The 20,643-nt window shown below is 42.2% G+C and overlaps 1 protein-coding gene across 1 annotated transcript in view; it reads left to right on the plus strand.

Annotated features, from left to right (window-relative positions):
- The first annotated feature begins 12,938 nt into the window (after window positions 1-12,938).
- CCDC141 (coiled-coil domain containing 141) overlaps window positions 12,939-20,643 on the plus strand; it is a 178,219-nt gene continuing 170,514 nt past the window's right edge. The window contains exons 1-2 of the mRNA XM_059727244.1: window positions 12,939-13,145; window positions 15,385-15,507. Of these exons, the coding sequence (XP_059583227.1) occupies window positions 13,044-13,145; window positions 15,385-15,507 (225 nt within the window). The 5' untranslated portion in view covers window positions 12,939-13,043. The remainder of the gene's footprint in view (window positions 13,146-15,384; window positions 15,508-20,643) is intronic.

Consider the following 20,643-nt stretch of genomic DNA (forward strand, 5'->3'; position numbering starts at 1 on the left):
CCCCCGTGCCCTCCCGGAGTGCGCGCAGTTGCAGCAGCTCCCCCGCTCGCCTGCAACCCCTGGATGAGCCATGGCTCCATCCCACATTCCACCCCATCCCAGCTGAGCGGCGCCTACCTCGGCCCCAACCCCACTCCCTCCCTCACCACAGGGGCCTTAATTTGCCCCCCTCCATGCTTCTTCCCTTCCCCTGCCCGTTCCACTACAACAGACTTACCAGCCGGACACTGCTCTTCAAGCTGCTGGGATGCAGATCAGAAATCAGATAGGTATCGACCTTAAAAATCAGCTGTCAGTATCCACCCCAAAAATCTCTATCAGTGTCCCCCTCCCCCACCTGTACTGCAAAGTAGCAGTCCAGGGAATGCCTGAATGTGTAGTGTGTGGCCCTGCAGATGGGTCTGCAGCACCACGTACCGCATGGCTGCACTCATGTGGACGTGGCACCTGAGTGTTACTCCTCTGCCCAATCTGCTGCTCTACTTTCTGCTTCCTGCCCTGTCTGCTGCTCTTCTGCCTGTCCCTTCTCTAATCTGCTGTGTGCCACATACAGAGGCTGCCTTTGCCACTTGTGGTGTGTGTACTGCAGTTTGGTCACCCTTGATCTTACAGATATTTTACACCTCTGACATCCTGTAACCCATAAGCTATATTTCCATTTATCATTCCTGAAGGAGTCAACATGTTCCCTTTATTTTTAGGGACACAAAATTCTGATTAAGCATTTTTGTTGTTCATGTTTTCCAATCTACAAATTGCAAAGGCATTTGGGGGCCTTTAATTCTTCACATTCACTTGGATTTTTCTCTGCAACAGTTACAGATACTGGGTAAATGGCAGCATATGCCCAGTATCGCTGCTGACTCTCCAGGCATGCATGGATTGTTGCTAATCCCCATGCTTCACTCAGTTGTAGTTTGCAGAGTGCCAGTCAACTAAAGAACCCCAGCCTCAGCCATACTTTTTATTTCTTTTTAATCCTGGATTTTTCCCAAACCTTGGTCAAATGGTCAGCACCTGTTAATATGAGGGTGGATAAGCACTGAATCAGGCTATCTAGGGAAACTCTGGAATCTTAAGCTGTGGAGATTTTTAGGAGCAGGTTAGACAGTCACTGACTGGGATGGTTAGTCATGGACAATCTTGCTCTGAGCAGGGGGCTGGACCAGATGACCTTATGAGGTCCCTTCTAGCCCTACTTTCCTATGATTCTATAATATTTTGTTTCAGTCAAAATATTTTTGTTACTGTGAAAGACAGCCTTGATCACCAAATTGAATCTATGTGCTTATCTATATCCTTTTCATATACAAACTTCACTGTAAAAATGTGATACCTTAACATGCATGTTGTGCAATGAGTGTAGTAGCTTTCAGTGATTTTGGGAACAAGCCACATTCTACAGTGCTGCTAATTAAGTGCAGCCTGCTCTCTTTCTAAACCTTTATACATAGCTCTGCATGTTTCCATTTGCACAATGGATAATTTTGAGCTGGACTTGGCAGGATGCAGGATTGTACATTGTACTCTACACGTTTGACTGCTACTCCACGTATCTGTGGTGATGATGTGAACATGATGCCCCTCAGCCTGCTTTATATCACTCGCTCCTTCACAAGACATAGACTTCCTTTTTTCAGGGCAAATTCATACAAAGAAACACATTTAACAAGGTCAGCTGTAGGCAGGCTTTTTCTACATGTTCTTCCAAAAAGGTGCATTAAAAGGCAATATCAAACCATATGCTTGTTAAGTTTTGTAATGTTTGTATTTCCATCCATTTTAAATGGCCAATTTGCTAGGTAGTTGCCATTTATAGCCTACATTTCATGGCATGTTTCCTCTGATCAGCCATTCATGAAGAAGATAGGGTTTTTACTATTAGGAGTGATTCAAGGTATGTGCAGCTGACTGTTATCCATTCTCTCTTCACTGTTAAATTGTGACTTCTTGAGTAGGCAGATTCTGTGTGTCCTAGTCTTCCACTTCATTTTTCATATAAGAGAAATTTCAGCATTTTCATAACTGGCCCCACCCCTCCCAGCTGATAATGTTGTGGAAGATGGTGAAAATGGTTTGGGGGTGGGATGTAAAAGTATTCTACTCTCAGAGCATGGTGGTTGCTGCTGTCTGGGGCAGAGTAGACGAGCAGGGGGAGGGAAAAGGACAGTAAGCATACATCCATGATTCACAGGGTACTTGTGAGGACAAACTCATTAGTGTTTGGGAGGTAGTCAAGTACCATAGTGGTGGACATAAGATACGTATGTTGGTAGATATATGGACATACCATATGTACCCAGGGAGAATAATCCAATGTCCTTTGGAGCTGCAGTAATAGTTATTTTGGAGCATGGAGGTAATGGTTCCCCTTAATGTATATGATTAAAGAAACTGTAATTGAAATAGCACATTCAATTCTGTATGAAGTCAGAATTAAAGGAGACCCAGGAAGAGCAACAAAAATAATTACTGTGCTGGAAGGGTTTAATTTATGGCAAAAGATGGAAATAAATGAGATTTATAGCATGGCTAAGGATAATTGTGTTGGTTGGCATAGAGGGCTGGGAAGATAAAACTGACCATAACTATTCTAAGTGTGTAAATAAGAACCCACCAGGGAGGGGAATTGTTTAGCATAATGCAGGAGGGTGTAGCTGAGAGAAATAGGACATAGAAAAGAAAATATTTACTGAGTATCAGGTAAAATGTTTAAATAGCCATTAGTCTGTGAGGCAGTTTTACATCAGATTGATGGAAACTCCAGTGCTTAAGACACTTAAAGCTAGATTGATTGTAACTCTACAAGATCTATTGTAGATTTATTACAGATCCTACTACATTGACAGGAAGATAAATTATTTAATTTAAAATATATGATCCATCTCTGCCTTCTCTGAAGATTTACATATAATAAACGTAGAGAAGCAGAGGGAACAGTAAGAATAGGAATAGTCAGCAAATTATATCAGTGTGGACAAACTTTGGGGTTCTTAGCTGACAGTAAATGCTGAATCTTGTGACAGTTTCCCATCACTAGCTTATGCCAGACCATACTTTTAACACTAAATTGAATAATATGCAGTTGATATGGTGAAATAAATAGCGTGTTTTAGAACAGTAATTCTGATTTGGTTAAAACATAGAAAAGCTTAAAGAGCCTAAGTAAATCTGTTCACGGATAATTTTATTCTCTTGAAAATTTCTATTATAATTAAGCCTATTTTTATTATTATTCAGTGCAGTAAAGTATTACATAGTATTAGGTAAGATTAAAGAACCAGCATAAAAAAGAGAATGTGAACAATTCAGGTTCCTTCAACAAAATTTGCATTGTTTTACTGGGGAACTTGTTGTGGGTGCTGTAAGAAAAGAAAATGCAATGTGTGCATAATGTGTTCTACTAAAGCATTTAGAAATAAGGAGAGACTTTCAAAAACTCTTTAAGAATTAAAATCCCTTGAAGTAAGCACTTTAACATGCTCTGATTCCTTTCTTCCTAAAAGCCTTTTTTTATTTTACTTGCATCAACATTTCACCTGAAGGACCTCCAAGATATTATACAAACAATAGATGCACAAAACCTTTGACCTTTAAAGTCAAGGAGAGGAACAGAAACTACCTAGCACAAAGCAGACTCTCCAGCTTTGGGTGAGCTGGAGAGAAAGTGTAGGCCAAAGATAGTAGATCTAAACCTCCTGTTAAATGCATCAGATCTTTAATGTTGCCACAGGATAATCAAAATATTGACTTGCAGTGCCTTATTTTTATGCAAGCAAAATCTAATTGTTGGTCAGTGTGTATACAATTATGAATTCTGTTTGACATGTATCTGTCCAACTGCAGGAATCAGAAGAGATGATTCATAGAAGAGGAGGGATCCTGGATGGCCTGAAAGGTTAAAGTTAGCTAAACCACAAGGTCCCATTTTTGCAAAGGGGTAAAGAAAATACAGCCTGTGTCCAGGAAATATACCATAGAGGCCAAACAGAAAGACAGGGCTAAGCCTATTCATATCAAAGAAAGTTTGAAAGTACACAGGCCCAGTGCACAAGGCCCAAAACAGCAGTCTGGGGAGTCCCCAACAGAAGGAGCTGTGACGTGGCTGTAACAGGTTTTTATATCTATGGGTAGAAATAGATGTTGTCAAATGAACCAGACCAGCTGTGGCAGGATGTGTCCCACCACAGTTGATCTGCTTCGTAGGGTGAAATGCACATTGGCTCTTGTCCTGAACTTGGCAGGGATCCAATCCTGCAGGACAACTGGTGATATGTTCCCCACTTGCACATTAGAGATTCCCCAGGGCACATCTCTGTAATTGGGGAAAGCCAGGGTTTCCTGCTAGCAGAAATACACCACAAGCAATTTCCAGGGCACATCTTTGGAAGCAGGGAGCCCCAGTTTTCCCTGCTTACAGAGAGACACCTCAGAGATTCCCAGGAGCACATCACTCAGCAGGGAACCCCAGCTTTCTCCCCTGGGAAATCTCTGAGACAAATTGCCGAAAGCAGGGAAAGCCAGGTAGGTGCTCCTGAAGCTTGAGGTGTCCAATCCTGTGCAGAAATTTCTGGCCTGCACAGGATCAAGCCCCAGGATCATCCTAGCTAGCTCAGCTGGAGTGCAGGCTGTTCTGGGCTACCCATGCTCTCGCGCCATAAAGTTAACAAAAATGTTTATGTTGGCACAAAGGTGACATTTGTTTCCCCTTTGTATCCCAACCTAAACTGCTCCCCAGTAAAATGGCATCCAACCTGGAAAGAAATGGATAGAAATTTTAGCATCTTCATTATGGAATGATGCAGCTTAATTTTATTTTAGATACTAAAGTTACAAGTGCCATAACAATCCTTGTGTGTGAAAGTCAGAGGAATATGTTTTAGGATGTGATAGGTCACTGCTATATATTGGAAATTCTCAGAACAGATCTTTATGTTCTTGGAAATAATGTCCTACATCACATTGTGGTAGTAGGTAGTGCATATCTCATTGATGACGTGTAACTTGCAGGTACCAGACGGAGGGGGTTAGACAAAAAAAGAGATGGTATATTGTCATTTCTTCAAATTATGCCACATAACTTGCTTTTGCTGACTGCTCTCAAGTGAGTGAGGTAGGTGAGAACTGGTAAGTGCTTACTCTCTGGGAGCCAAAGATATGGAGGGGGAGGGGGAGAGAGAGAGAAATGTATGGAAGAGACACACAAGTACTTTTAACAATATGAATTTGTAAATAGTTTAACAAAATGGAATTAGGCTTTTTTAATGTAATTTTATGTATACAAATCTTTCAGATGTCCTGTGATAAATAAGGTAAGTTTCGTGCAATATTTTTAAATAGAACTCTGAAGTCTGTTTAATAATTTTAACAATGCTTTAGCTAAGAAATGTAGTTTTAACTTCTCCTTTTGAATTTTACTTCCTGGATAAAGAAGCCCAGGCTATTACACACACAAAGTAATGTACTCTTAAAAGTCTGTGTATGCAGCCTGCTTTTCTAACAGGTTCTAAACTTAGCCTTCTGAAACTTAGATCCATCAAGACAGTTATCTGTTCCTTTAAGCTGGCTTTATAAACTATAAAAATAATATGGCTTCATTGTTTTAGTGTGGCTAACATTGTTATACCTATTTAAGCTATTAATCTCTTGCTAATGGAATGATTTATACTGTATTTTTTGATCAGTGCTGACTGATTGGTTTCAAAAGGTTAAACAGAAGTGGACTTACTCTGAAATCACTGTACAAGGAACTTTATTGATGTAGTAATGTATCTATGAACAGTCCATATTATTTTGATTTACCTTGCTATTGTAGAAAAAGTTATATACAGAGATACATGCACAGCTAATAAAATATTGTCATAAATGGATGCCTAAAAATAAGTAGGCATGCATTGAAAATAATTATATGGAATCAGTCTTTTTGTAAGGCTGCCTACCTTTAAATGTTGAACACATTATTCACTAACATGATTGTAATGTTTTAATTAACTCATGAATGACCTGATATACAGATGGCTCAAGAACAGACCAATGTTACAATCAGTCACTTGGTTCTCTCCCTCCTTCAAGGGTAAACAGTCTGTGCCAGCTTTATATCTGGGTAACAAAGCATTAACTTCCTCTCTTTGCCTCATTGTCAGGTACACTGGAATTCAGGACACTAGGAATAACATGCTTATTGCTTTCCTTTTTCATGAGCTTTATGACTGCTTCATTTGCATCTTTTGTCATTTCACACCCTTTGGTTGGAATGAGATTATACACTACTCCAACTCCCTCAAGATCCCCATTTTTAGCCAGGGTCTTAACTACAGCAACATTCACCTGTGTCACAACTTCCTTGGTAAGACAGGCTACCTTCCTTGTCCACTGAGCCTCAGTGGATTTAGGTAGGCTTTCTCCCACTGCTACAGATCATTTGAATGAAATAGCCTCTCCATTTTAAATCTGCTTTGTTACTACAAAATATATGCTGCCTCTAAGCAGGAGAAGCCTTCTCTATCTCTTGAAGACTATATTCCCCCTCCCCCCACCCCTGATGCATCAGAAGTTATAGGTGCCATAATAAAATTTTGACTGCTAGCTACTGTGTGGATCTTCATTCTCCACTTTGTGCCCAGTTCTTCTTGGAAAAGCAAGGGCTGGAGCACGTGTGTCAGTGATTCCCAGCATTGAGAAGGCCCTGACTCTGCCCTTTGTCTCTGTTAAGAGGCAAAGCATATTCCGTTCTCCCAGAAACAGCCACTTGTTACAGTCCAGCCACCTACCCCTCAGCTTTAGTGAGGGGGAAGCATCCTGGGTTCCTGCCTTCCTCTTGCCTCTGGTTGCTGTTGCTACCAGGCTGATTTCTACTGTGTTCAGCTTTGGCGATTCTGGTGAGGGGAGGAAGGGGGAGAACTTTGCCAAAGTAGTCGCCACTCTAATCCAGACATCTTGTCTTCTACCAAAGAGAAGTCTGTGCCAGGGATGAATATCCACATTTGCTCTCTTCTTATTACCTACCTCCTGATGTGCTCTCCCTTGATACCTGGGCTCTGTGTTGTAATTTTGATGTAATTTCCAGACCATCCTCACAGTGACCCTTCAGTCCCTCTGAGGGTCCTGAGCCCAGCCCCACCTGGGGCCAGTGCCTGCTTGTAACCAAGACGTGGTACTCTGATGTCTCTTTGCAGTGCCTAATCTGGATATGACACCCCGATAGATTTATATTCCCATCTCTAAAGCTAAATACAGACCATCAAAAATGTCAAGGCTGAATCGACTCAGGTTAATCTAAACTGCAAAGATTAAACAGAGAAACAACTGGAGACACATTCACTTTTGATTCAAGAAATGCAGCCACATAACGGCAGTGACTCAGGCCAGAAGCCAGGCGGTGCTAGAGCATGGCTCTCTGGCATGTAGCCAGCATGGGCTGTGTGTCCACTTCCTCTTCCTGATGCCTCTGAGGTCTCTGGGATTTGCAGTCCAGAATTACAAGAGCAGTACTCTGCAGGGTTGCTCATCACTTCCTTTTCCTGCTTCCAGGTGCCTCCAGGATTTATAGTCCACACTTCCAGTGAGCCATACATTTTCAGCAGGGCAGGGCATGGCAGGGCAGCTCTGTACTTGGGGGAAAAGAAGTTTAAACCCCACTCCCTGGTCCCTGGGTTTGCCTGGTGGGAGGGGCAGCTCCTGCCTCCCCCCGCCCCCCAACCCTTCTCTGCTAGAGCAGACAGCACAGCCTAGCCCAGGGCTGTAAATCATGCTGGGACGCTGGGAGATTGTGATTTAACTTGAACCAGGAAGGGGTCTGAGACCGACATTTCATAAACTGGTTTGACCTAAATCAGTTAAATTTGATACTATATACAGCCAGGTTCATTTTAAACCAGTTTCAGGCATTTTGAAACTGGTTTATGTGCACTGAACTTCTATTCTGTTACAGGTTTAAACCAGTTTCTTGTAACTTAACCAGTTTATGTGCAACTTCTGTCCCTAGCCTAAGTGTAGAAGATCCAATGGCTCAATTGCTCATGCTCTCTCTCCCTTTTGTCCCTTAAATAAACCATTGACCTTTAGTCAATCTAGCCAACAGACCCTATGCTTTTGAGTTTGTGGTGCTGCATGCACTTTGCCCAACCCAGTGAGAACAGCCAAACATCTTTCATAGAAGATAGACATGTAGTATTCAAACATTTCAAAATGTAATGGGGTTTGAAACATTTAAGAAATGGAGGGTTTCAGTAGCAGATAGATATATGGTCCCCTGTCACATATTCTGGCTAGAGTGCTTCAGCATCACTATGGTTGCACACAGTGGGCACACGTTCCAGCTAGGAGGTACAAGTGATCTAAGAATCTGCCCCCCTCCCTCCCCACCAACCCTGTGAGGGTAGTGTGGAGTGGACTATCATTGCAATTCTGTAGCATGTGTCTCTTGGAGACTGAGACTTCACTCACCATCTACCACAGAGTATCCCAGTTCCAGAGAGTCTTCCAGTTCTGTCAGCATCCAGGGGCACCTGGATCTCCCTGAATCTGGGGAGTAGGGAGCCCAGAGCACCCAGTGACCATGCTGCTGATTCAAGTACTCTGGGGAGTGGAGGGTGGCAGCAGCAGCCAGGATGTGGGGAGACAAGAGCAGGCAGTAGTAGGTAGGATGTTTAGAGAGTGTGAAGGAGGGGAAATACTGTATTTTCAGATATTGGAACACCAACCTACCTGTGCAAATGTAAGATGGAAGGAAATGGTACAAAATGATAACTGCTTCCTCCAGGTACATTTTTGTCATGCTTGTTCACGTGCTTGTCAGTGGTGAGGCCCGTACACTACCCCTTTGACTTGTTTCAAATGTTAGGTTAGTCCACATCCAGCAACTGAAGGTGGTTTTGCCCTTTTAATCTCCAAATGGCTTGTGATGGAGTAAGGAATCTTTTGCTATATAAAAAGGAGATGTTGGTAGTGTATTCCCCATGTTTAAGCCTAAGAACTTAATCACATGTTTCTCTAAACACTTTTTACCTGGCCTTGTTTAATTTAATTCCTAAGATTACTCATTTTCTCTTTTATTCAATTTGCCCGCTTTGTCCATTTGAAAATACACTACATTTCACTGTTTCCCTATAGTCAGGAAGTATCACAATTGCCCCTGTTGTTTGTGAGTGGTCTTTCATACAGCAACAGGTAAGGAAAATATTGATAGTCCTTTTAACCCAGGTAGATAGTCTGCATTCAGGTTTTTGGGGGAAAGGGGTGAGGGAGGGGTGGGTCCCATTAGAAAGGGAAATTAATGGAATCTTTGATGGAGTCTTTAATCCTTTTTACTTACAATAAAGGTACGTTCCCCCAAATACTGTAGGAATCAAATATCAGAAGACAGTTCCTTTTTCACAGTTCCAAAAGTGCTTACAGTTTGTTTTGGAGTTTGTTTTTTCTCAGTTTAGAAAAAAGCTGTTTTGCTCTTCTGTGTCTGATACTACATTGCTATTTTCTCTCTGTGATTATGAAGTGTTTTACCTGCTTGTGTCTCCCCCACACAGGCATATAGCTGCAACAAATCAGTCCTCCATCTGCATTTATCCTTAACTCCTCAGAATGACCTTGGGACATAGGGCTTAGCTACTGTTGGGCTTGGCTATAGTTACTCCTTAGGCAGTACTTTTCTATTTTTTCCAGTTATCAGCGATAAAGATTAACTTAGTTCCTTAATTAACCTTGATGGACCACATATATTGGTACCCAAGAGCAATGGTGTGTTGTCCTGACCCCAAATATAAGAGAGATTTTTTCCAGAAAAGAAAAGCATCTCTAGTATTTTTCTTTGCTTTACAGGCCTGGTAAATAAAACAATTTCCTACTCTATTCTATAAACTAGACTATATGTCAAATCAGTGGTATTCCCCTCACCAGCCAGCAATTCAATAAATTTTCCAAAAGTCAAGGCAACTCTTGTAGGCTAGCTTCTGCACTTGGACCTGTCAAGTACAGGAGGTACTCAATCCCAGGTTCATGATGTGTTCTAGTAAGCAAAGTTGCTAATTCTGATAGGTACAATGTTTCAATATTCTAGTTGATCCAAATTCTGTTATGATCAATTTTTAATTGTAAGGCTTTTTATCAGTCTCTGACCTTTATGTTCTGTTTCTGGTCTTTCAATTCCAATTTTTTTTCCTGCCACACCTATTTCACAAGCATCAATTTTACCTCTGAAGCTTTGTAGATCTTTTCCCCCATATTGTGAGCCTCATAAATCTCTGTGTGGAATGTTTGTTTTACTTTGAAGGGTTTCTGTAAGGTATTTCAAGGGGTCTTGAAGGAAAATATTTGATATTTACTGACCTCATTAGCAGTTGCTACTTTGTGCTTTGTTTTGCTTTGGGGCATGGATATTCTTTTAAAAAAATGTCAGCTATGCCTTCCTGAGCCCAGTTAGCACATAATTACAAGTACCCAAAATGTTTGTTCAAGTGTTTTGGCACAGGGAGCCAACTTTCAATGTGTCAGGTCAGATTCTGCAGAGTTCTGCCCTCATCTTTCTCCAGTATGAAATATTTCATAATTTTCTTCCACATGTTGGCTTCACTTCTGACTGGTCTGTTAATGCTTGTTGTTAGTCATCATCTTCATAAGCTATTGTTCACTAGTTTATGAGAGAGTCATTATTGCACCATGTTGCTGGAATGCTATCAATGAATTTTTTAGGTATTTTAGGATTTTAATTATTTTATGATGTGCAGTGGTTTTAGTGAGTATCTATGTGTAGGGAATCTGGCTGGATGCACACCTTATGATCAGAGAACCTCAAAATATTTATGACTAACATTTGAGTAGCCATAATTTTGGTTAAATATAAATGTCATTTATGTGGGTGTGGGTGCAGTGTTTTCAGAGATTCATAGATGCTAGGGTCAGAAGGGACCTCAATAGATCATCGAGTCCAACTCCCTGCATAGGCAGGAAAGAGTGCTGGGTCTAGATGACCCCAGCTAGATGCATATCCAACCTCCTCTTGAAGACCCCCAGGGTAGGGGAGAGCACCACCTCCCTTGGGAGCCCGTTCCAGACCTTGGCCACTCGAACTGTGAAGAAGTTCTTCCTAATGTCCAATCTAAATCTGCTCTCTGCTAGCTTGTGGCCATTATTTCTTGTAACCCCTGGGGGCGCCTTGGTGAATAAAACCTCACCAATTCCCTTCTGTGCCCCCGTGATGAACTTATAGGCAGCCACAAGGTCGCCTCTCAACCTTCTCTTGCGGAGGCTGAAGAGGTCCAGGTGCCCCAGTCTCTCCTCATAGGGCTTGGCCTGCAAGCCCTTAACCATATTAGTGGCCCTTCTGTGGACCCTCTCCAGATTATCCACATCCCTCTTGAAGTGCGGCACCCAAAACTGCATGCAGTATTCCAACTGCGGTCTGACCAGCACCCAATAGAGGGGAAGTATCACCTCCTTGGATCTGTTCGTCATGCATCTGCTGATGCACGATAAAGTGCCATTAGCTTTTCTGATGGCTTCGTCACACTGCCGACTCATGTTCATCTTGGAGTCCACTAGGACTCCAAGATCCCTTTCCACTTCCGTTCCACCCAGCAGGTCATTTCCTAGGCTGTAGGTGTGCTGGACATTTTTCCTCCCTAGGTGCAGCACTTTGCATTTCTCCTTGTTGAATTGCATTCTGTTGTTTTCTGCCCACTTGTCCAACCTGTCCAGGTCTGCCTGCAGCTGTTCCCTGCCCTCCGGCGTGTCCACTTCTCCCCACAGTTTTGTGTCATCCGCAAACTTGGACAGAGTACGCTTCACTCCCTCGTCTAAGTCACTGATGAAGATATTGAAGAGTATTGGTCCAAGGTTTTGTTTGTTTGTTTGTTTAAATGTTGGATACTTGATGACTTCATAACTTAATACTCATAGTTCTCTTAGACATAGACCATAAGATTCTGAGTCTGGGTTTGCTTCCAAAGTTATCCAAACTACTACATATTTTTAAAGAAATATGAAAGCAGATGCTTGTAAAGCTCATTGGGTCTGTGATTCCCTGATGTGTTTGTCTTGTCTGAATAACCTTTGACCCAAACACCAGTGTCACTTTCTCAGCTGTTGTATCATCAGGGATCAAACAGCTGCTGTCTAATACCACAGGCTACTTGTGGTATGCTCTGAGTTTTTAGCAGAATTAATGTACTGACCCTGTGCCACAATTTAAAGCTACTTGTGATTCTCTGCACTGAATAAAAGCTAAAATATAGCTCAGCCTTTTATGATTTACGACATAAATCTCCTTAAAAGCGTATTACTAAATAAGGTTAAGCTAAATTAGAGCAAAGAAATAGAATGGGGGAACAATTTGCAGTGCAACTGACTAGTGAATAAAAAGTCCTAATAGTATTAAGTGATAAAATTATCAAAAACTCACACAGAATTTTTTGGATTTCTTCCTTGATTGTTATATTAACTGTAACTTTAAACCTTTTAGGTATTAAATATGCTGTTGTCTAATTCACAGTGTTCTGCTTGTATTTTATTTTCTGAGGCAGTGTGCATCCTGAGATTATATATATCTAAATAATTGATACATGTGTTATACACGCACATAGATACACACACACATAACTCAGCAAACATGCAGTAATTAACATAATAAAAGTAACAAAAAGTTGTATAAGGTGCTTGTTTGTTTTGAAGCCCTATAGTATTGATCTTTCTGCACAGCACTAGTAGGGAAAATGATTCTAGCTATTTCAGTTTCTTTCCATTTTCTTATCCAGAGTCAGGTGATATTCACTGAGGCAGCTCTTTACACTTCAGATAGTGACAAAAAAGAACAGGCAACTTAATGCTACCAAACTAGGGGTGTGTCAAATCACTCTCAGGAATGATAAACTCAATGGGATTGTCTATTTTTAACCTCCTGCTCTTTCCTTTTGGCAGAGTAATCAGTGTTAGCTGAGCTGTTCCACTGAATGATTCCAAGTAACCCTGTTTGCTGCTTTTTTAAATGACCAGTGGACTCAAATGAGTTTGTTGAGGCTGCTTTAATGTATGAAATCCAGTTCTGAAGCACCATGTCGAGTGAAGCCAGTTCTGGTGAACAGATTTCTACCACAACAGTCAGTTCAGTTGCTGTTCAGGCTGGGAATTCCAGAATTGTTATAGGTATACTTAAGGTAAGACAACATTTGCTAACACTTATGCTCTTAGCTCTGCAGTTTTGTGCTGCTTCAAGCTCATAATAAGATATCTTTGCAATGTTCTGCACAGAACAGAAGCTATACAGCATGCAAAAATGACAAGGCAAGTACATTTAATTCACTGTTACCTAATAAACCTATCTAAGAAGCCTTCTTTTAAGTTAATATTGATTACTGTATATTACTTTTCTTTTTTATATTGTTTCAGCCAAAATATGTAAATTTGTTGCTGCAAAGAACATGACTCCCTCTTTTGAAAAAATGGCATGTACATCTAGGAAATTAAATAATAAGAAACATAAGCATACTACTTTTTAGAATCTCAACTCTATTTACAGTCTTTCCTCTAAAATACTTACTAATTTTTTGTTGTACAATTTTAGCGGTAACAAGTACACAAAAAATCATTTCTATTATCAGTGGTTTAGTTCAGTGTTAGGTGAAGAAAAAACACTTAAAATGTCATCTTGATCCTTTAAAAAAAAATCATCCATGGCCATTTGTCACACATTTTTGACAAGGGGTCTTGTGTATCTGAAGGATTGCTAGAGATGCTAGTTTCAGCTGAGGCAGCTTGTTTACAGTTCTGGATGCTGCCTAACAGTTAGGCACCTAGCTGTATTTGGACTTTGATGGCAGTTGGCCACCTCACTTCATCAGGCACCTTAAAAAAATCTAGCCTAATGTATTAGAATGTGATAACTAATTCAGACTGAGGACAGAGACAACATGTGTATTAAAATTAATGAGGTTCTGGATTGTCATTCAAAATGACGAAAGGAGTTTCTCTGGTCAAGAGAAAATTCTTGCATCTCCTTAGTAGTCAAGCTGTAGGTTTTCTGTAGTTGTGGTCTGATTTTGTTGCCAGATAGGGAATCCTGTGGTACTCCTGCATACCCTGGATCCCATGTTCTCTTTGGCTTTGCTATGTAATATGGATTTGGAGGGGGTGAACATAGGTCATTGGGTTTGTTACCATGCTATTCATCTGGCATATTGCCCCATACATAGTAAAGGTACAGGTGCTTTGGTGACCTGAGGCTGGAGTAGTTGATATGGAGTTGCATCTCCTAACCTGTTCTGAAGGTTTCCCATCACCCAGATTTAGAGGCTCTCTTCAGGTTGGTTAGTGCATGGCACTAATAACATGGTGTTAATAACAAGGTTTCAGGTGTTTGGTTCCCGGTTGGACAAATGAGCTCTTGTGGTCCTTTCCAGCCTTTATGATACTGTATGATGACACAGCCCTGTTTCTGTTTTCTGTGTTGTGTAGACAGGATTTATGATTAAGTCCTTAATTTCACTGGTAGTTGCATCAAAAACACCACAGGACCTTACTCAGTATGCAGTAGACTTTTAATCTAGTGATTGAAGTTCATACCTCAATTAGAACCACTGTTGTGTTAGGTGTAATGATTCTGTGCCTTGAGCAAATGAATATAACAAATACTAATTATTTTTGGCTAGGGAGCCATACTTGCCTGAGTGTATATTTGAAGGATCAGGCCAATTATTATAAAAGTTTCATGTTCCTTTAGTAATTTTCTCTCCCAGCATTATCAGAGCTTTTAGGTGCTTTAAAGAAAAATGAAACCAAAAGAAAAACAACCTCCCCTTCCCAAAGGTGTGTTAGAAAATGCAGTGCTGAAGGGCCTGGCTCTGATGGAACTCTGGTCAAGAGGACAGTTTGATTATGTCTGCCTGAATTTGTTTCTTCTGTGAGAAAGTTAGGACATTATTTGGCAGTACACATGCAGCCAGTTACCTATACAAGGTCCAGCTAAAAATATACATACCATTGATGGTCCCCAGCATGATACAGGGATACAACTTTTTTAGTTCCAGGTATAATTTTCTATTCATTGATTGCAGTTACAACATGGATAGTGATTAGGGAAGGCAAGAATTTGGGATCTTGGCATTGCTTCAGATGAAACATGCTTATCAAATGTTCTTGGCATCTCGTTGCTAAAGTTTGTACTCACTGGATTTTATATCCTGGAGGCCCTAATCCTGCAACTGGATTCATGTGAGTGGATCATTGGGCTCATGTGACTTCATGGGATCTCCATGTGTATGCAGGGGTTTGTCTGGGCTAGTCAAATTGAAGGATCAGGACATATTAATTGGCATTTTTTTTTTGGAGAAGAAAGTAAACAAGATTCATGTTTTCTGGATGGTGTTCAATGGGTGTTTGTTTATGTTTTCATTATAGTCTGGAAAATGGGTGCAACTTCAACTGGCTGAGGCAGAACCAAATCTATTAGAAATTGGCAGCAGTCAAGATGAGACCAAAAAACTGCTACAAGATCATGAACAACTCCTGGTGAGACTTAAGGTAAGATGTGTGACATGACCAGTAAATTCCAGATACAGATGTTATACTTCTATCAGTATAAGTGATTAGAAACTGGTCTACACCCATAACCAGAGAGAAGTTCAGCACATGTAGACTGGTTTAAAATGGTGGAACCCAGTCTAAGATAGATATGGACTGATGTGGCATTAGACTTAAGTGATTTAGTTTAGACTGGTCTGTCGAACTTCTCTACCAGACCCTTCCCAACACAACGTAGGTCACTGTCCTCCAGCATTCCAGCCTGCTTTGCGGTCCCCTGATACCCTCCCCTCACAGGAGGTGCGCTGGCAGCTGATCTTCATTCTGGCCAAGCCCCTGGCCATCCCTGCCCCCATGCTGTCACAGAGCTGTCAGTGCAATGGCTGACACTGCTGGTGGGAGTGGCTGGGAGAGCTGCCCCACTGTGCTCCTGCTACCTGGAATTGTGCCAGCTTGCAGAGTCATGGGGGTCCTTGGATGGGCTTCCTCACACCTACCCAGGGACTCCCATGCTTCTGTGAACTGGTTTAGCCCCAGGGAGCAGGACCAGGGTGCCGGTCATGGCCCAGCAGGATTGCCTCCACTGTGTGCCAGCAGCTATCATGCCTGTGGCTGACTGCCAGGGGAGGTGGGGAGAAGAGGTGCTCAGCCATGCCCTGCAGCCAGTTAGGGGTAGCCCAGCCACTTGGCTGAACTTGGCAGTGTCCAGCAGCTGAGGAGACTGCTGGGAGGCATGCAGGAGTGCTCCCAACCTGCTGGTCTCGGCCAATGCTGGCAGTTTTCATCCCCCCCCCGCCCCCCCCCAGGCAAATGTATGTTCTTCTCACTCTCCGTCTAACCTAGGATGCTTAGAGTACAGTGTGTTACTTAGATCACTTCTGCCTTGGGCTTTTTGAATGTCTGTACCTGGCTAAAGATATAACTGGCCTCCTTATAGTTCAGAAATGGTAGTCAGTGTGTAAACACCTGGAAGAGGGGGGGTGCTCAGCCCCTGGGCCACAGGCCAGATGTGGCCTACAGTGCCATGTCAGCTAGCCCATGAGGCTTCCTATGGGTCCAGAAATTAGGTGGTAGGAGAGTGGTGGCTTCACTTCTCTGCTGCCAAATTTTTGGATCCATAGGGAGCCCCAGGCCCTGTGTTCTAAATCAGACACCCAATCCCAGCATGTAGGGTCAGGTAGGAACAGTGTGCAGTGCAAGGGTCCAATGCCAGCGTGGAAAAGTGAGAGAGAATGGTTCTGGGCCCACACCACCCAATCCTGGCACTTGGGGGTGGGAGAGGCTGGTGCAGGCCCAATCCTGGGGCTCAGGGGTGGCACTGGGGCCCAAACCTAGCATGTAGGGGTGAGAGGGGGTGGTACGAGGGCCAATGGGGCTCAACCATAACAGGAAAGGGTGGTGTCAGACCACTCAAAGGGCCAATCTCAGCATGCAGGGATATAAGGAGGCAGTGCCAGAGCCCTCAAGGCCCAATCCTGGTAGGAAGGGGTGGTGCCAGGCCCCAGGGTTTTTTCCTGTCATTCTGGGCTCTATCCAGCCTGTGGACTGGCTCCAGGCTACTCACCTTGTCTGCAAGGCCAAGAGGTTGAGCACCACGATCTAGGCCTCTCGTGATCTGTAGGATAGCAAATGCCAAAAATGAAAATATGTGCAACCTTTGCTGAGGTAATAAATCAAAATAATAGTTACACAATATAAAATACATTCACTTGCCATTGTGTTTTTTTCTGGCAATCAAATCTTAGTCCTGTCCCCAACCTTCCCTACCATTCTCCCCAATGTTATGTATTACCATCAAGTCAAATAAAAAATTGCTTTGGGCTTCAGTAACTGAGAGCAAGACAGAGGATTTTCACGGATTTTATTTGTTCTAATGGGCTATGACAAGTTTGTTTTTGGAACAACTGCTAAAGTAAGCAAGTATTTTGTAAATGTGAAGTAGACATTCCAGCTACTTTTTATTGTTTGTTGTTCATTGCTGGATGCTATCATAGAAATGATATGATAAAGTTAAGCAAACATTTGGTTTGAGGTGGGAAGATGGTAGCTGAATCACAGAACTGAGATCAGTTAGGGAATAGCGTGTTTTTAAAAGCAGAGTATTATTCAGTGACATTTCAGAAACAAGGAGATAATGAACATTTTTATTTGAACATCTGTACAATTTTAAAGTGTTGATATGTTGGTGATATGTAAGACATTTTTAAGGAACTTGAAGTAAATAGTCACCGTCTTGGGTGATAGTCATATATTTAAGGTTTTGAATTTCTTGAGTTGCACAAGGTGATTGTGGTATTGGCTTGTAAAGTACCATTCACATTTTGTGATGTTACTGCTTACTTTATAAATTGAAACTTGGACCATAAGCCAGAGGAAATATGAAACTAGATAAGATATTTGCTCCTTTTAATATTAGCAATCATGTGCTGCCCGTCTAATGTGAAGGTTATGTCTAAAGCATATGTGAGGTAACATAATAAGGTATACATACGTTGTAATTTAATATGTTATATACAGTGAAATCTGAGTAGCATGAGTAGTAAAGTTTAAAAAAAACACATAAAGAATTCAGCCCTGTTTTTCATGGCCTATGCAACTGTCTCATCTCCACTGAATTCAGTGGGAGCTTTGGATGTGCAAGAAATGCATTATTTAATGCAGTTTTTCAAATATTCAGAAGTAATTAGGATCTTATGTTCTACCTGGGAAATAATTCTAAACTCTAGAAATATGAAACATGTTAATCCCAAACACTAGCAAGCCAAAATCAAGTTGAATATTATAAACTGCAGTTTTCAACATCAAGAAATCCTATTATATTTAGATTACAGTAAATATTGTACTGAATCCGAATAATGGGAACCGTAAGAAATCTTATGCACATTACCAGAAATTTATTATAATACATGTAAACAAGAACATAAAGATGACTTTTCCATTGGCAATGACATTTAGCTCAATGTATTAAGCTAAATCAAATGCAATAGAAGTCAGGAAAAAAAAATCTCCAGATGCAGTCTCTAGCGGCTTGCCCAGCACAAAATTGAATTACCTTTTTTATGAGCTTTAAGCTACAAAATCTCCTTTGAGACTTTGTGTGTGGGTAGGGTAAGGACACTATGTAAAATAGAATAAACCAAGAGTATCTGAAGTTCTGTGATTTTTTTTTTTTTTTGGAAGGGTATAGACAAATGTAACAACTGAAGTGTTTCAGAGTGCAGCTACATGTTAACATGCTTAAAAAATGTAGTGTTTCAGCCGCAGATGGTCATGCAGCCCCTTGTCACACCCCCGAGCTGAAACACTTCAGAATCACTGTAGCTGCATACAGAGGCACACTGTCCAGCTGGGGGCACTGCAAAGAGCAAGGATAACCTGTGGCTGTGTTCCCACCTGCCCACTGGGGGTGGGGTGTAGTGGACTGTCTATAAAGCTTTACAGACCCTTTTTACATGTGGTGGAGACCGCATCAGTGAGCACTCTTCTGTCTACTCCACCCCAGCTCTTCTGGAGCACCCTCTGACCCACCTGGACCTAGGAGACTGGAGAACTCCCACCCCTCTTTGCCACCAGAATTGGGAGGTATGCAGAGAATGGGAGCAGGATCCCAGCTTTGGCCACAACCATGGTATAGGGTTTCTGGCCACCCAGCTTTGGTGTAGTTGGGAGTGTTGGGTCTCTAGTGTCTTGACTACAGCATGTGGCTTCCCAGTTTATGAGGGGGAGCATGAGGCCTCTTGGTTTTGCTAGGGGCCAGTGTGGGAAAGCAGAGGTGGAGCACACGGGACAGCACTCACTGACAGTTTGCCTCGCTCTTCCTGCTGTTCCCTCCATGGTGGAATAGAGGGGAATTGTGGGATGATCTGGAGATTTCCTGTTGCACTCTATAGAGCAGGAGTAGGCAACATTTTTTGGCCGGAGTGCTGAAAAAAACACAATGTCTACCTTGGAAGGTGCCAGAGTGCTGACATGCCAAAACCCAGAGCAGCTGTTTGCAGCCTCCCAGCTTCAGCCAGCCCATGGACCCTGGTCTGTTTGCAGGAGGGCTTGCAGCCTCCCAGCCGCCTGCTGGGAGCAGCCTGGGCTCTGTGGCTGACAGCAGCTGCTTAGAGCCTGGGCTGGTGGTGGCATGCTGAGCAAAATGGCCTTGCATGCCATGCTCAGCATGCGTGCCAGGGGTTGCTGACCCCGGCTATAGAGCATCAATAGGTAAGAAGAGCTTTACTTTGAAACAATTCTAAATAGTACCTCATTTCAACAGGGTCACTTTGAAGCACTTTGGCCATTTCCAGAGGTTTTCAAAGGCCATGTACCTTTGTCCAGCTCCTCCTTTGAAACATGTCAAAGGCATTTGAAATACTTCAAATGTGATGTCTGTCCAAATCTGAAAGTATTTGCAGGTGGAGTAAATGTTGTTTGTCATTCAGTATCCATTATATTCTCTTGTTTAAAAGTTTTCTGTCAAATCAGGAAGCAGAAACAGTCATATGACCTAAGTAACCAATCAAATACCATTAGTAATAGTGAATAAAAAAAAAGTCTATTACATTTTGGACATGGGCAAATATTTCACCTCAAGTATTGGTAAATACTTACAAATAAAAATTCCTTTGCAGATAGGTGTTGAATAGGATGCAATCCATAGAAGTATCAGAACTGATTAGTTGAGTGCCTCGGTACAGTGGAACTTTCTAGCACAAGGCACGGTGAGACAGGGGAATTCTCGGCATGGTGAAGAGCCCCGGCGTGGAAAAAGTTCCCGCCGTTCATATGCAAATGTGCATACTCTGATTGGCTGGGTTCAAATTATTCCTACGTGGCAGCTGGCAATTGGCTCGCTAGCCATATAAAGGGTTGGAGTCGTTTCCGCCCAGGTTGGAGAACTCCGTGCTTGTCTCGGAGTGGAACCTGGAGGTCTGATCACCCGCTACGACTCCCCGTCGACAACACCCCGACGTACCCCCGTTTCCTGCATGCTCGAGTTTAAAGATATCTCATCTTATAAGAGCTCCTTGGTTTGATTGGAACAGAAGTTTGAAGTCTGTAACTTTCTTCCTACGCTGTACATCGTGACAGTGTAAGTAAAGCCATCTTTGTTTGAAACAGTACGCGTTTGTGCCTAATTCTACTCCAGCG

Source organism: Alligator mississippiensis, chromosome 4 (assembly GCF_030867095.1).
Source record: "Alligator mississippiensis isolate rAllMis1 chromosome 4, rAllMis1, whole genome shotgun sequence".
Classification (NCBI taxonomy): domain Eukaryota; kingdom Metazoa; phylum Chordata; order Crocodylia; family Alligatoridae; genus Alligator; species Alligator mississippiensis.